Source organism: Panicum virgatum, chromosome 9N (assembly GCF_016808335.1).
Source record: "Panicum virgatum strain AP13 chromosome 9N, P.virgatum_v5, whole genome shotgun sequence".
Lineage (NCBI taxonomy): Eukaryota > Viridiplantae > Streptophyta > Magnoliopsida > Poales > Poaceae > Panicum > Panicum virgatum.
This window is the reverse complement of record NC_053153.1, coordinates 4,499,990-4,514,820: the sequence shown is the minus strand read 5'-3', so window position 1 is coordinate 4,514,820 and position 14,831 is coordinate 4,499,990. Positions and strand designations below refer to the sequence as shown.

At 48.3% G+C, this 14,831-nt stretch overlaps 1 protein-coding gene across 1 annotated transcript; it reads right to left on the bottom strand.

Annotated features, from left to right (window-relative positions):
* Positions 1 to 1,641: 1,641 nt before the first annotated feature.
* Positions 1,642 to 2,798, bottom strand: LOC120687264 (non-specific lipid transfer protein GPI-anchored 20-like). The gene is made up of 4 exons (XM_039969250.1): positions 2,376 to 2,798; positions 2,214 to 2,240; positions 2,099 to 2,134; positions 1,642 to 2,005 (listed from the first exon to the last, which is right to left on the bottom strand). The coding sequence occupies exons 1-4, from the start codon at positions 2,710 to 2,712 to the stop codon at positions 1,821 to 1,823; spliced, it is 585 nt and encodes a 194-aa protein (XP_039825184.1). The 5' UTR covers positions 2,713 to 2,798; the 3' UTR covers positions 1,642 to 1,820.
* Between the last annotated feature and the right edge of the window lie 12,033 nt (positions 2,799 to 14,831).

Here is a 14,831-nt window from a genome sequence, read left to right as displayed (position 1 = left end):
TTAGGTGGCTTCACGTGGAGGCTTGAAAGGAGCCTCCAATTAGTAATAGTAAGATTGTAAAATTGATTACTTAAGAAAACTTTTTGCACTCTGGAATTTCTAATCCATGTAGTTTTAATAGGATCTACACCTAAATGGGCGATGTCTCAATAATAAACAGAGTCAACTCGACTTAAAAGCATGAACTTTCGAACTTAAATATGTTGTTCACAAGCTTTCATGCTTATTCAAAAGGCATACCTGTTTCTGATATTTAGACTCTGGTCTAATCATATCTCATAGACTGTCCATCAGTGATCGCATATAGTTTGTTATACACTTGACTATTTTTTTAGGGTTAATCGCGCCGGGGGGGGGGGGGGGGGTTGGGGTGCGGGTATTCCCACATATTGATCCACATATACTAGCAAGCTGGTGATGGGACAAAGGTGCCGAGCACCGAATACATGATCCCCCTTGACTAAATTTGGAATGACAACTCTCTATTTGCAAACCATCGGTGGTTACAGGTTTAAGGTCGTCTCATGCAGTAGTTCGACCTATATGGTGCTCCTATCATACAACTGTGCTTTTTGTTCACAAGTGGAGGAGACTAGTGCTCATCTGTTTTTGGAATGTGACTTTGCTGTATAAATAGAATGTTGGGCCAAGTTGGGTTTCTTTTACAATCAACATGGAAACATTATAAGTTATTTTTTTCAAACACCCGAGACTGCACTTGAATGTTCCTTTCTTCCTAGAGATCTCCATCTTGATGTGTTGGGCTATCTGGTTATGCAGGAATGACAGAATCTTCAAAGGGTTGCAGCCTTGACAGAATCTTCAAAGGGCTGCAGCCTTCACCTGAGACGTGTTGGATTCTTTTTAAGAAGGAACTAGCTCTACCGATGCATAGAGTTCATAATACTCTGATTCCAAGTCTTCAACAATGGATAGGTCTTCTTCAGTGATTAGCTTAATCTTTTTTTTTGTTTCTTTTTGGGTTCCTTAGTTTCTGTTCTTCTTTTACCTTTGGCCTTAAGCCTTTTTCTTTTTTGTTCTTAGACTTGTAAACCTTTTCAATTAATTCATTTGTGCAGTAGGGGGTAACCCCTCCTGTTTATTAAAAAAAATAATTCGACCTATAGATGGTGGCACGGTTCGTTCTAACTCACGTGAACTGCATCCAAACACGGGACGATCTGGGTCGAACCCGTCCTAACCCTCTTCAACCCCCCATCTTTTTTTTTCTCGAACACGCAGGAGAGCTGTGTATCTTTGTATTAAGAGAGAATAAGAGTGGTCCAAATACATAGAACACTCCACACCTTGGACCAGAGTGAGGAGCGTGCAGATCTAAAAAAGACTATTACAAAAAAACACACAAAGTTGGGACCAGACCACATCCAAACCAGCTAATGGGCATGCCTTTCCCCCAACTCAAGGCTTAGGGCAGCGAGCCTCTTAGCCCCTGAGAATCGCCAAAGGTGTGATTCCTCCTTGAAGGCTTGCACCGTTCAACCCCCCATCTAAACACACTGCTACCGCACTTGACACAATGTAGGAGCGATTGATAAAAAATTGGGGGGGGGGGGGGTGAGAAGAGATGGGGTTTTGTGCTTAAGATACTGTGTGGTTTTGTTCTTAAGATACTGAAATATATAGCCTCTCGCACAAAAAACATATTTCATATTTTCATTCTGACTTGGAAGTATGTCACTATTTTAATATAGTACAGAATTATGATCATACTACCAACTCAATGCCCCCGAAAATAAAGTAATCTCCTTGTAATAATAGTTCAACACATGCATCCTACAAATCACATCCTATTATCCTAATCAAACGAAAATGAATCCAGCTACCGTCAGTACAATGGCGACAACGGCCATGGACACGTGAGAACTCCATGCCGAGCTGGGCACCACCACTGGCCTCTGGGGGAACGGCGGCGAGTCCGCCGCCGGAGACGTCGCTGCGGGATCCACCGGAGAGCCGGGCACTGAAGATTCCGGTGGACTCGGCGCTGTCAAAAATGTGTTGATCAGATCTGTCAGTGAGAATTCAGACAAGGGACTTTGCATCTCGAGTCTGACATGGTGTGAGCAGAGATCCTTACGCAGAGGGGGCAGCGCCGGAGCAAACGCAACAGGGCCTACAGTTGCAACAGAGTTCAGTACTTCAGTAACCTACAGCTGTATTGACTTTAAATTTGCCTGAGAAGATGAAATTACCTGGAGCTGGGATTTGCGTTGCCGTGTCTGCGAAACACCAAAATCAAACAGAAGATAGTTTTCAGTGACTGATCTTGTTCATTAGAGAAAGATTAGCATCTTATTGTGCAGTGCAGGAAGCCAAGTGTGATGAGACCGTTGCAATTGCAAAATGCAACCAACCTCTGCACTGCAGCGGGACGGACATGGAGCTGCAGAGCCTGGGGAGGGAGATGGCGAGCGTGCGGTTGATGGGGAGGCTGAAGGGCACGTTCCCGGTGAGGATGAGGCAGGCGCAGTCGGCGCCGGTGCGGACCATCTCCGCCAGCGAGCCGCAGCACTCCTGCGTCGGCGACCCGCCGCCGTTGGTGCTCCCCGTCACGAAGTTGAGGCACGGCGTGAACGTCGTTATCAGCGACGCCGTGCACGACGTCGCCACCTGCCCCGACGCCGGCGCCGCGGCCAGCAGCAGCAGCGCCGCGACCGCCGCCGCCGCCGCCTCCATCCTGTAACGCCTCATGGCGTACGCTTCGCCCTCGGGTGCGTGGCAAATTTGACACGCGTGCAGGCAGGTTTTTGGAGGGAAAAAAGGATTTGAAGCAGCAACCTGCGATCTTGATGGTACATATATCGGAGGAGGTTTCGACTTTCGAGTGGTAGATGAAGATCTGGTCAGGTTGGTTACACGAACCGAGCTAATGTTGACCCATGCCAGTTTATGATCAGGTAGGAATGGTTCGTGACCAAACGGATCGATGAAAGAGCAGGACGCATAGCTACCTGCAGAGTTTCTAGACTTTTCCAAACAAAGTTGCCGCGGCACAGAAAGATTTGGCGAGAAGTTGACCAGACACAGCCACACAGAGGTTTAAGCTCATTGGCACTTCGTAACCGGCTCATGTGGCCTGCCACGACAAAGGTGTCCAATTCAATAAGTTTGGATCTCTCACGAACAAGAATCCAAGCGACTGGAAATCGTAATCTTTCAATACTGAAACCGCGTGGCGGTCCTGGCCAGGGAGATGGGCCACGTAGGCCGGAAAACATCGGCCTTCGGATTGCGATCCGACGGCCAGAAATAGATAGAGACGTAAATTTTGCAAAAAAAAACCCCGAGCTTTATTAAAATGAACATGGAGTCCATCAATTTAATGGAAAACCCCTCGGACTTTGTGGAGCCTTATTTTAAAAAAAAACCCTGAACTTTTAGTAATCGTGTCGTACTCCGTGAACAGTAATCGTGTCGTACTCCATGAACACGGAGTCCATCAATTTAATGGAAAATCCCTCGGATTTTGTAGAGCCTTACTTTACAAAAAAACCATGAACTTTTAGTAATCGTGTCGTACTCCGTGAAATTTGTAAAAAAACCCTGGACTTTGTTAAAATGATTCTGAAGTCCATCAATTTTATGAAAAAACCCTTGAACTTTTCAGTAATCGACAAGTACTCCGTCGACGCCAAATTTACCAAATAACCCACGCAGTCTACCAATTTTACGAAAATCCCCCCAGACTTTTTGCAGTTCAATTTTTTAAAATAAACCTGAACTGGAGGGCATATTTCTGCGCGGCAACGCCGCGCAATGTTCTAGTAAATATTTAATCCACACAAGGAAACGATCGAAATTTGGAGCTTTCATATTTATGGACTAATTTGTTAAAAAAATATGTATGGACTAATTTGCAAATAATTAGTTCGTGATGAATAATCGCGATCCGAAGGGGCCATATTGCAAAACTATGATGGCCGCCAGAAAGACCCATCTGCAGGCCGGCCGGCCGCGCCTTGGTCCGCCGTCGGCTCGCGCAGCCGCACCGCACCGTCGTATCCGTCTCCACCCACCTCCCTGCGAGAGCCGACCCTGCGCTAGGGCTTCACGCTCCGAATTCCGCCGCTAATGCTGGGGCCAGGGCCTTCGGTTCCCGCTCTGGTGGCGGCGGCCGGTGGCGAGGAATGGTGACCGTGGATGGGTCGCGCGCATGTCAGGCGGCGGAAGGAGCATGGCGGATCACCGCCGACATGGAGAGGGGTCGGGCGCTCCTCACCTTCTCGCGGCCGCTATTTTGCTCTTGAGTGATGGCCTTGGAACGGGGATCGGATTTGCTGGGAGCAGGGGCGGTGGATGCGCCGGAGAGGAGGCGAGGCGGCTGGTGGATGCGGGTCCGACATTCATGGTAGTGAGTGACTAGTGAGCTGTTCATTTACGATAGTCTGTCTCGCATTGTTTTTTTTTTTTGAAGAACTGTCTCGCATTGTGAATCGTTCATATTGCTGAGTGATAGAGTCTTCGGGGTTGGGGCTTGCAGGCTATCTGCCATGGAATGGTTGGAGGAAATATTGGCACCACCAAATTGCGATCTTACCTCGAGAAACGGAGGAACTTTAACAGGTTAGCGGGGAACTGAGATTTTACTGAATTGCATTTTTTTTTTTGCATTTGCATGGTTTTTTTTTTTTGAACTCTGCATTTGCATGGTATTGGTTCTTTGTAACTCTTGAGAGCTGAAAAAGGGATGTGCAATATTGAACCTCTGCGTTGCATAGTCACTGGTCCGTAGTTCTGGAACTGCAGCATGAGAGGGGACCAGGGTAATTTTCTCACTTGTTCACGCATAGGCGAAATGTTTTGTTTCACGTGTAACTAGACAGCACAAAATGAATAACTCTCTTATAAAGTTATTGATATCCGAAGTCACTAATTTATCCCCAGACCCATAAACAATGTGTCTCAGTTTGCGTGCTGTGCGAGCCAACATGGTTGAAGTCAAGAAAACCTCATGAGAAGAACTGCAGGAATGAGCAACTCATCAATGAAAACATGTAATATCAACCTTTTCATAAGAAAACAGGCAATTTAGAAACTATATCATATCTTGGTATTTAAGACCTCCTGCTGACTTATTTTTAAGTGGGAGGTTATAGGCTCGATTGCAACCATGGAACCAGATTTTGGCAGTTTGTTACGACTGAAATGCCCTGAATGGAGAGGGGAATGGGGCGGAGGTAGAGGTAGAGGTTTAAAATAACCAGCTTGAGGAACATGATGGTTTGGTAGTGGTCGCAGACAAGCAAAGATGTCATGCCATTTGTCAGTGGTGATTTAGAGGAGGAAGAGTGGAATGATTATGGTCTTAGAGAGAGGTTAATACTAGGGATGTTTCCATTTCTCACTGAGATGAACATGGGGAAGGTTCATGGGTGGTGGCGCCATACAGCTTGGAAGAAGTCGGTTGTAATTAAATTGCCAACAAGGGTTTTCTTCATGACAATAAAGGACTAGAGTAAATCAGTAATGGCACTTAAATTGAGATGTCTCCTGTAGTTTTGATCGTAGGGGTTGCAACTTGCAAGTGGACCAAAGGAGGGTGATAATAAGAGGTCTGCCGAGGCCGAAATCACAAAAGTGTCTCTCAGATGGAATGGGGACAAGGGTATTACTTGCAGCATGAACTAGCAAAAGTTCTGTCTATTAAGGTTTGCTGAAACTGCTTGGAGAGTCGAGAGGACTTCAATTGTCTGTTGAATCCTAATTGCTATGTTTTACTTGAATGTAAAAAAATAAAAAAGATGAGCTTTGAACATTTTGAAAGGTTTATGAGATTTAGTAGAGTTATTTCTTACATTAGTAAAATACACTAGTGGTCCTTAAATTTGTCCTGCAAACATCTAGGTCCCTGAACTCTTAAAATACACATCTGGGTCCCTAAACTTGTTAGCTGTACCATTCGACATCCAAATCACCATAATTAGCACAAACTTGGTGTATGTGGCATGCAAATGTGGCACCTGATATACACTATGCACGATAGTGACAATGGCCAATGCCATTAGCATGTAGTAAAACTTGGGGATATCTCGGGCTCCATGCAAGAGAACCACATATGTAATTACTTGCTGATTAGGGTGATTTGAACATCAAGCAGCACATTTGACATGCTTATGTATCTATATTATGCATTTTAAGAGTACACTCTTTCCCCTCTATTGACTAGAGTCAATAATAAAACCACATCTGCTGAGCCCTATTCTAATTAATCTACGGGACAAGTTTAAGGGCTGTTGGTGCATTTTACTCTTCAATGTTTTGTAACTGACCAGAATCCAGTTGTCCTTTGGAACGTTTTCCCATATAAAAGGATTAGCGTTTTAGATGGATAAAACAGTAAAATAATAGACATTAATGGATTTTGAATTGCAAAATTTGACTTCAAGTTGAATGATTAAGCAAAAGTGATAATTCGTTACCAAAGGTTTCTTACAAGCCATAAATAAGTCAGGAGTTTGTAGATTCACTGAACCCCAAACACACAAATGTTCAAATAACTGGCTAGATGTGTCTTATGTGGATTGTGTCATGTGGCATGGTCAACCAGGGTAGAAAAATAGACTTGAATTTGCTTTTAACTTGGCTTGTAATTAATGATTGCACAATCCAGCTCACAATTGATCGTCTTGTTCACACAGCAAGCATATTTGGAGTTTCTTGACCTTTTTTGAATTAATTAGATATGGTGCCTGCAAATACTAATTTGCAAATTTACATGAAACAGAGCAGCAACATCAAGCTCCATTGTAATATAACCTACAATGTTCTTGCATAGCACCAATGTACCACAGCCAAAGTTAAGTAGGAATGATGTTATGCCATTAGACGATAGTAAATTATAGCAGAATGACTATTAAACAAAGTATGTACATTGTATTATCTAAATTTGCATATGGCAATCCAAAAGTTTACTTAAGAATTTCCGAGAAGTTAACTGGAAATTTGTACATTCAGTATATCCAATCTTTCTGGCTCGGTAAAATCGGATACTCTTATTTCTGGTTTTGGAAATTAAAACAATTTCATACCATGTGCTTATTTCATGGTATACAATTATATTCGATTTCACAATCTTGGATCTATAAATGGAGCATTATCACTATGGTGCAAGTAAGATTGTAGATGCCATTAGCCCATTACTATTCCCGTTTTATTACTTTCCATTTGCCTTACGCGTATCTTCTTTCTCCAAGTCAATCGTATCGTACAGTGGTTTCTCTTGCCAGCGCCATTCTACCTGTTGCATTTATATACTGATGACATGACACTGCTGTACACATTGGATTCATATACTGTTGATATGATAGTGTTCTCGAATCTCGAGCATTAAGGAACAAATCTGCATTAAATTGTTGTGGATTTTATTTGAGAAGATGACCGTTACTTCTCTAGGCCACCGCTGGCTATATATACGCATCAAACCAGTGCCTCAATCTATTCCGCCCCAAACCTCTGCGATGCCTCTTTACAGGTAGCGATATTTGCTTTCTTAACCTTCTTTTCCATGTCTTGGATATCTTCTGTTACAATGTCTGTGGCTATTGTTGCATGTTTGCCTTGAACCCTGGAGCCAGCTGCCTGTCCCAGGCAACAATACCTACTGCAGGCCACCGAAATGGTGAAATCCAACACCTGGATGGATTTGCTGCCTGGGTGAGGCAGCATGACCGGAGCTGGAACCAAACATGCCATCATGCATAGCTTGGCCTTGTTTTCAATTATTGTTTCTAAATTCCATCTGTTCCTTTTTATGATAGGAAGACTCCCATAGTTCAACGTTCGATGCAGTATTTAGAGTTTTTAAATACATCCTTTTTTAATACCACTTCTCTCTCCATATATTCTTTCATTGTTATGCTATATGATGTTTCTTTTTTTCTTTTTTGCATGCTCTTGATTAAGCAGCTCTAAGATGGTGAGCTTCATAGGCCAGATTTGAAGCTGCTAACCCTATCATTGTCTCAATGTGAGGATGCTCTTATCTCTATCTTTAAGACATATTTGCACTTTGCACATAGACCGTAGGCTGATGATGGATAGATGGGTGAAAATGGGAGGAATGATTTATTTCTGACACAATAGTGGATTGGGAAAATCCTGCATGGGATGTGTTTTCTAAACAGTGATTAGTGTGTGGTATGTTGTGTGTTCATACTATGGGATTTACGGGTACGGGGTGAGCAGCAATATCTACTCTATTTGTATCCAGTAGCTAATAAAGTAAAAAGTTGGATTGGATGTTCTAAAAAATGTGAAGTAGCTGTGAAATGTTATTATCCTTAATGTGGACTTTGATTTCCCAATCAGTGCCTCTTTGTAATGTGAATTTGTGAAGTACATGTAGTTTTTTTTTCTGTTAACTATCATTATTCTAACACATAATACGACTGTCACTTTCATTGGTAAAGTTCTATCCTTCTCGTATGCATCTACTATCCATTAGTTGATCTGTGGATGCTTCGAACCCGACCTACATATATATTGAGTCCATGTTCCAAGGGACATGTAGTCGCATTCCTGGTAGGAATTGAAGTATCAAACTGTTTTAGAGAATTTCCTACACTTCTAATAGGCCCTGATCTGATACAGATCTTATATCAGCATGGCATTTAATCAGACACTGCTGTAGAATTTCCAAATGATGTTTTGTACAAGAAAAAAATGAGGAAAAATCCAGGACCTTATCCAAGTGCCCTTATTGTGCATCATGAATAATTTGACTGGCAAGCCTATAAGTGATCTAGGTGCATGCACACGACAATACTACTGTTGGTGTATATATGAGCCCATGTATAGAGGCCCATCTAGAGGTCCATGTATAGGATCTATATATCCCACCTTTCTAGGGTTTGGAGGAATACAAGTCATTATTCTTTCCTCGCGGCGCTCACGCCGTGGCCGCCGCAAGCGCCGCTAGCGCCGAGGACGCCGCGGGCACCGCGGACGGTGCTGCCGCCCGCCTCGTGGCCGCCCTGGCCGCCGCCGCTGCCGCCCATGGCGCTGTGCCCATGCCACCCATGGCCGCGCTCGCTGCACCCGCCATGGGCGCCGCGGGCGCCGCTGCCGTCGCCGCCGACTCGGCTGTAGCCACCGCCGCCGCCCTAGGCGCGGGTGCCGCGGCCGTTGGCGTGCCCAGTGCCGCCGCCTGCCTCGCGGCCGCCCTGGCCGCCGCCGCCGCCGCCCATGGCGCTGCGCCCATGGCCGCGCTCGCGGCGCCGCCTGTGCCGCCCGTGGCCGCGCCCGCGATGCCTCTGCCTGTGATGCCTTGGGTCGCCGCGGAGAAACACCACTTCCTGGTCCCGCCCGTCGTCCCCTTCACCAAGCACGGCGCTTCGTCCTCCCACCAGGCTCCGCCCTCTGGACCCTGGACCCTGGATCGACCCCCTCTTTGGTGCTCCTCTCACCGGCCAGACCGCGGGGGCGGGGGGGGGGGGGGGGGGGTGGGGGGTGGGGGGAGGCCGCGGGCGTCGTCGGCGGAGGGGACGTGGCGGTGGTGCTCGGGGCACTCCGGACTTGACTCCAGCTCCTACTCCTGCTCCTGGAGGTATGCCCTGGCCATCCTTCAGCGCCCCATGGCCAGGGCGCATCTCGATGTGGCCGTTTCAGGGTCAGGGGGGCTCATCCTCAGCTCCAGCCGTCGGCCATGCTCGCCGCTGCTGCTCCCCTGTTCGCGCCGTTCTGGATCCCGCCCGCTCAGCCCAGCCAGCAGCCGACCTGGTCTGGGGGGTGGGACCAGGCCGCACCGGCGCAGTCCTTCAGCGCCATGGGGCTGACGCTGCCGGTCAGCACCAAGTGGATCACCGACTCGGGTGCCTCCTTCCACACCACCCCAGATGCCGGTATCCTCTCTTCTGTCCGACACCCACACCCCTCTTGTCCTTCTTCCATGATGGTTGGTGATGGGCCTTGCCTTCCTGTCACTGTCTTGGGTTCTGCTCTTGGTTCTTTTCTTCTTCCCAATGTCCTTGTTGCTCCTCGGATGGTTCACAACCTTCTTTTCATTTGTCAGTTTACAGCTGACAATTTCTGTTCCATCGAATTTGACCCTTCTGGCCTTACTATAAAGGATTCGGCCTCCCAGCGTCCGCTACTCCGGTGTGACAGCACGGGGCCCCTTTACACCCTTCGTCTTCCGTCTTCCGCTGCACCACTTTCACCTTCTTCGTCTGCCGCTTTTGCCGCGACACAGTCTTCCACCACCTGGCACCGCCGTCTTGGTCACCCTGGCCGTGACGTTCTGGCTCAGCTCAGTCGTAGTACCGATGTTCCGTGTACTAGGGCTCCTGCTGAGCACCTCTGCCATGCGTGCCAGCTTGGTCGTCATGTTCGACTTCCATTTTCTTCTTCTTCTTCGCATGCTGCGCATGCCTTTGATCTTGTTCACTGTGACCTGTGGACCTCTCCTGTTCTCAGCCTCTCTGGCTACAAATACTATCTGGTGGTGCTCGATGATTTATCACACTACTCTTGGACTTTTCCTTTGCCTGGGTGTCCACTCAGTTCGGCCTCACCATTAAGGCCGTTCAGTGCGACAACGGGCGTGAGTTCGATAACTCCACCTCCCGTTCCTTCTTCCTCTCTCGAGATGTTCAGCTGCTTATGTCTTGTCCGTATATCTCTCCTCAGAACGGCAAGACTGAGTGGATGATTCGCACGACGAACGACGTCATGCGCACCCTTCTGATCCAGGCCTCTCTGTCTCCGCGCTTCTGGGCGGAGAGCCTCCACACCACCACCTACTTGCTCAACCGTCTTCCGTCCACTGCTTCTCCTGCTCCCACTTCACACCATGCTCTTTTCGGTATCCCTCCTCGCTACGACCACCTTCGGGTTTTCGGGTGTGCGTGTTACCCTAACACCTCCGCCACTGCTTCTCACAAGCTGGTGCTCCGCTCGACTCGTTGTGTGTTCCTTGGTTACTCCCCTGACCACAAGTGGTACCGATGCTTTGACCTCACCTCTCGCCGCGTCCTGATCTTCCGACACGTCGCCTTTGACGAGTCGGATTTCCCCTACTCCACCTCCTCCACACCTTCTCCTGACCCCGAGCTGGAGTCTGTTTCCGACTGACCCGGTGGTTCAGCCACCTTTTCCTGTCTGTCCTCTCCCTGCAGGTTTTCCCGGCACACCGGCGCCGCTTTCGGTGATCCCTGCTGCGCCGACTGCGGCCCCGGTGCCCGCGGTCGCGCCACGCGCGGCCCCCAGAACTCCGGTCGTGCCGCGCGCGGACCCGGTGTCTCCTGCTGCGCCACGCGCGGCCCCAGTGCCTCTCCCGCTGCGCGGTACGCTCAGCCGGTGCAGGTGTACCAGCGTCGTCCGGCGCCGACTCCGGCGCCGCCGCGGTACGCTCAGCCGGTGCAGGTGTACCGGCGTCGTTCGGCGCCGGTGGTGGCTCCGGAGGCTCCTCCAACGCCTATGCCGGAGTCGTCGCCGCCGCCATCTACACTGGAGCCGCCGCCGCCTCCGCCTCCGCCGACTCGCTCTCGTGCCGAGCCGGCGGTGTACCACCTGCCAGTCGTCCATCGGGATCCTCGGCATATCCATCCCATGGCGACTCGGCGGATGGCGTCTCAGGCCGCGACTCTCTCGGCCACCGAGGGAGAGCCGCGGGTCTCTCCGGTGTTCTCCTCTGTCCGCGACGCCTTGGCAGATCCTCACTAGCGTCGCGCGATGGAAGAGGAGTACACGGCTCTTCTCGCCAGCCAGACGTGGGATTTACCCACGGCATGAGGTCCCACGTCTTGGTTCTTCGGGGATTTACCCAGCGGCCTGGTGTGGACTATGATGAGACCTTCAGTCCAGTGGTGAAGCCTGCTTCTGTGCGCACGGTCCTCTCGCTTGCGCTCTCACGCTCTTGGCCTGTGCACCAGCTGGATGTGAAGAATGCATTTCTTCATGGCACTTTGTCAGAGACAGTCTACTGCTGTCAGCCGGCGGGATTTGTGGACTCCAGTCGTCCGGACATGGTCTGCAGGCTCAACAAGTCCCTCTATGGTCTGAAGCATGCTCCTCGGGCTTGATATTCTCGGTTCGCCACGTTCTTGCTGACATTGGGGTTCACCGAGGCCAAGTCTGACACGTTTCTCTTCATCTACCGCCGTGGGGATGAGACTGCCTATCTGCTGCTCTATGTCGATGACATTGTGCTCACAGCCTCCAGTCAGCAGTTGCTTCAGAGTGTCATTTCCTCTCTGCAGCAGGAGTTTGCTATGAAGGATCTCGGTCAGCTCCACCACTTCTTGGGCGTCACTGTTGAGCCTCGCCCGTCTGGACTTCTCCTTCACCAGCGGCAGTACGCACTTGATATTCTGGAGCGAGCTGGGATGACTGATTGCAAGTCCTGCTCCACTCCTGTCGACACTCAGGCGAAGCTGTCTGCTGATCTGGGTGATCCAGTAGCTGATCCTACTGTCTACTGGAGTCTGACCGGCTCTTTGCAGTACCTCACCTTCACCAGGCCGGACCTCACCTACGCTGTTCAGCAGATCTGTCTCCATATGCATGATCCTCGGGAGTCACACCTTGCTGCGCTGAAGCGTCTCCTCCGCTACGTCTGTGGCACTGTGGACCTCGGCCTGGTGCTTCACCGCTCGTCCCCTGCCAAGCTGGTTGTCTACACCGACGCTGACTGGACTGGCTGTCCGGACACTTGCCGCTCCACTTCCGGCTACGCCGTCTTCCTGGGCGGCAACCTGGTCTCCTGGTCGTCCAAGCGGCAACCGATTGTCTCCCGCTCCAGTGCCGAGGCGGAGTACCGTACTGTCGCTAACGACGTGGCGGAGGCGTCCTGACTACGACAGCTCTTGGCGGAGCTCCACAGCCCGCTCGCCAAGAGCACGCTCGTCTACTGCGACAACGTCAGCGCTGTGTATCTCTCCACCAACCCTGTCCATCATCAGCGGACGAAGCATGTGGAGATCGACCTACATTTCGTGCGCGACAGAGTCGCCATCGGCGATATTCGGGTACTCCATGTCCCGACTACCTCCTAGTTTGCCGACATCTTCACTAAGAGACTACCCTCCTCGACCTTCTCGGAGTTTTGCTCCAGCCTCAACGTAGCAGGTGGCTAGTTATGGCTGCCGGGGGGGTATTTGCCCTCTGTATTCTCTTCTTGTCCAGTCTTGAACACCACTGCGCCGGTAGTTCAGACTGCAAAGTGTGTTGGCTTTCTTGTTGTCCAGTCTTGAACACCGCTGCGCCGGTAGTTCAGACTGCGGGGGAGTGTTGGTGTATATGTGAGCCCATGTATTGAGGCCCATCTAAAGGCTCATGTATATGATCTATATATCCCACTCTTCTAGGATTTGGAGGAATACAAGCCATTATTCTCTCCTACAACTACTGTTGGCCATTTACATAGGACAATAATGAATTTTGTTAATTGTCCTAGTAGGACTTTGTAGGAAACTCTAAACCCTAAAATACATACAAATTTAGTGGAAACAATGTCTACGGAAAGCATCAAATATATTCATATAACTAACATTTCAGAGTTTCTGGAAAGGTTTCTTTTTCGTGGCTTCTATTGGGAATTTTGTTATGGATTTTTGGTCTCCAGCTACTTCATCATTCATTGATGCCTTAGGAGTTAGGGCACCTCTTTTTCAGTAAGGGAGATTGATGGATTTTATGGATATTGAAATGTAACAGTAGCTGCTCTGTGGCATTTAGATCCAGGGAGCGTCGCAAAGGCATCTGGGCGCTTTGCTCCTGCAGTGTTGAGTATGTCCGCAGGATATAATGGTTTGTCTGAGATGGTTGTTGGTCAGCCAATGGTAAGTTATTCCATCGACCTTGTTGTCTTGAAAAGGACAAAGTCAACTACATTTAGACTACAGTCATAATGCAATACTTTTCTGAATGTCCATTTTTTTACTGAGTTAATACCATGTTCCTTATAATTTCCCCGATCCTGATAAGTAATATGTCCTATTTTCTCATCATGTGAGATGATTATTAAGTTCTTTTAATGAATGTTTAGTTCAAGTTAATTATGAAGTAATCACCTTTAGTAACTATATGTTTCCACTCTAGCTTTTGATATTTAGAGGGAGTTTTAGAGATGGTCTAGCTACATTCTAGACTGGATGTAAGGTAGATTAGTTGAACTTGCTCTTGTAATACTAAATAATTTCTAATAAATTAGTAACAGGGTGGTCTTTGTTCTAAAAAAATTTGTAGCATGTAACATACATAAAACTACGTTAACTAGAGTTTTTCCTTAAATTCAATTATGTGCGCTTCTTTCAATATTAGATTTAAAAAAAACTCGGCCTGCCGGGGGGAGTGGGGGTGGTACCTTGAGCATTGAATAAGAGAAAACCTCTCACGCAGGCCAAGAAAACTCCCGAACCCCTTCCCTGCACCCTTACAGGGGGTGCCGTTACCCGTGTGAGTGCCAGCCGGGACCTTCCTGTCGTGCTTTGGCATGGAGGCAGGCGAGGGGATTTTTTTAATCCCAGCCTGAAATTCGCTCCCACCGGAGTCGAACCCAGGACCTAAGGAGTGCTACTGAGGCCACCTAACCAATTCGCTAGGCACCCGTTCGCATATTATTATTAGATCCAAGCACAATTGTGATAGAAGGATGTGTGTATTATTATATGTAAGCTTACTTTAGCACAAACTCGAATTTGAAATTGCAGAAATCACATAACTGTTGGCACCTGTCTCCATGTGACATTAACTGTTTTATAAAATTTACAGTTAGGTGCATTGATGGTTTTACTCTGTCTTTGCGTCAGCTTTTTTTTGACATGACTTGCCAATAAAAAAAAGGCTGACGCAAAGACACAGTAAATTTGGTC

Bases quoted from the DNA above. Each gene is read 5' to 3' on its own strand.
- LOC120687264 (XM_039969250.1), bottom strand. From the start codon at position 2,712: ATGAGGCGTTACAGGATGGAGGCGGCGGCGGCGGCGGTCGCGGCGCTG. The intron at 2,241-2,375 runs GTTGGTTGCATT...GGTGTTTCGCAG, and splicing joins CGTCCCGCTGCAGTGCAGAG to ACACGGCAACGCAAATCCCA. The intron at 2,006-2,098 runs GTAAGGATCTCT...CATTTTTGACAG, and splicing joins TCCGGCGCTGCCCCCTCTGC to CGCCGAGTCCACCGGAATCT.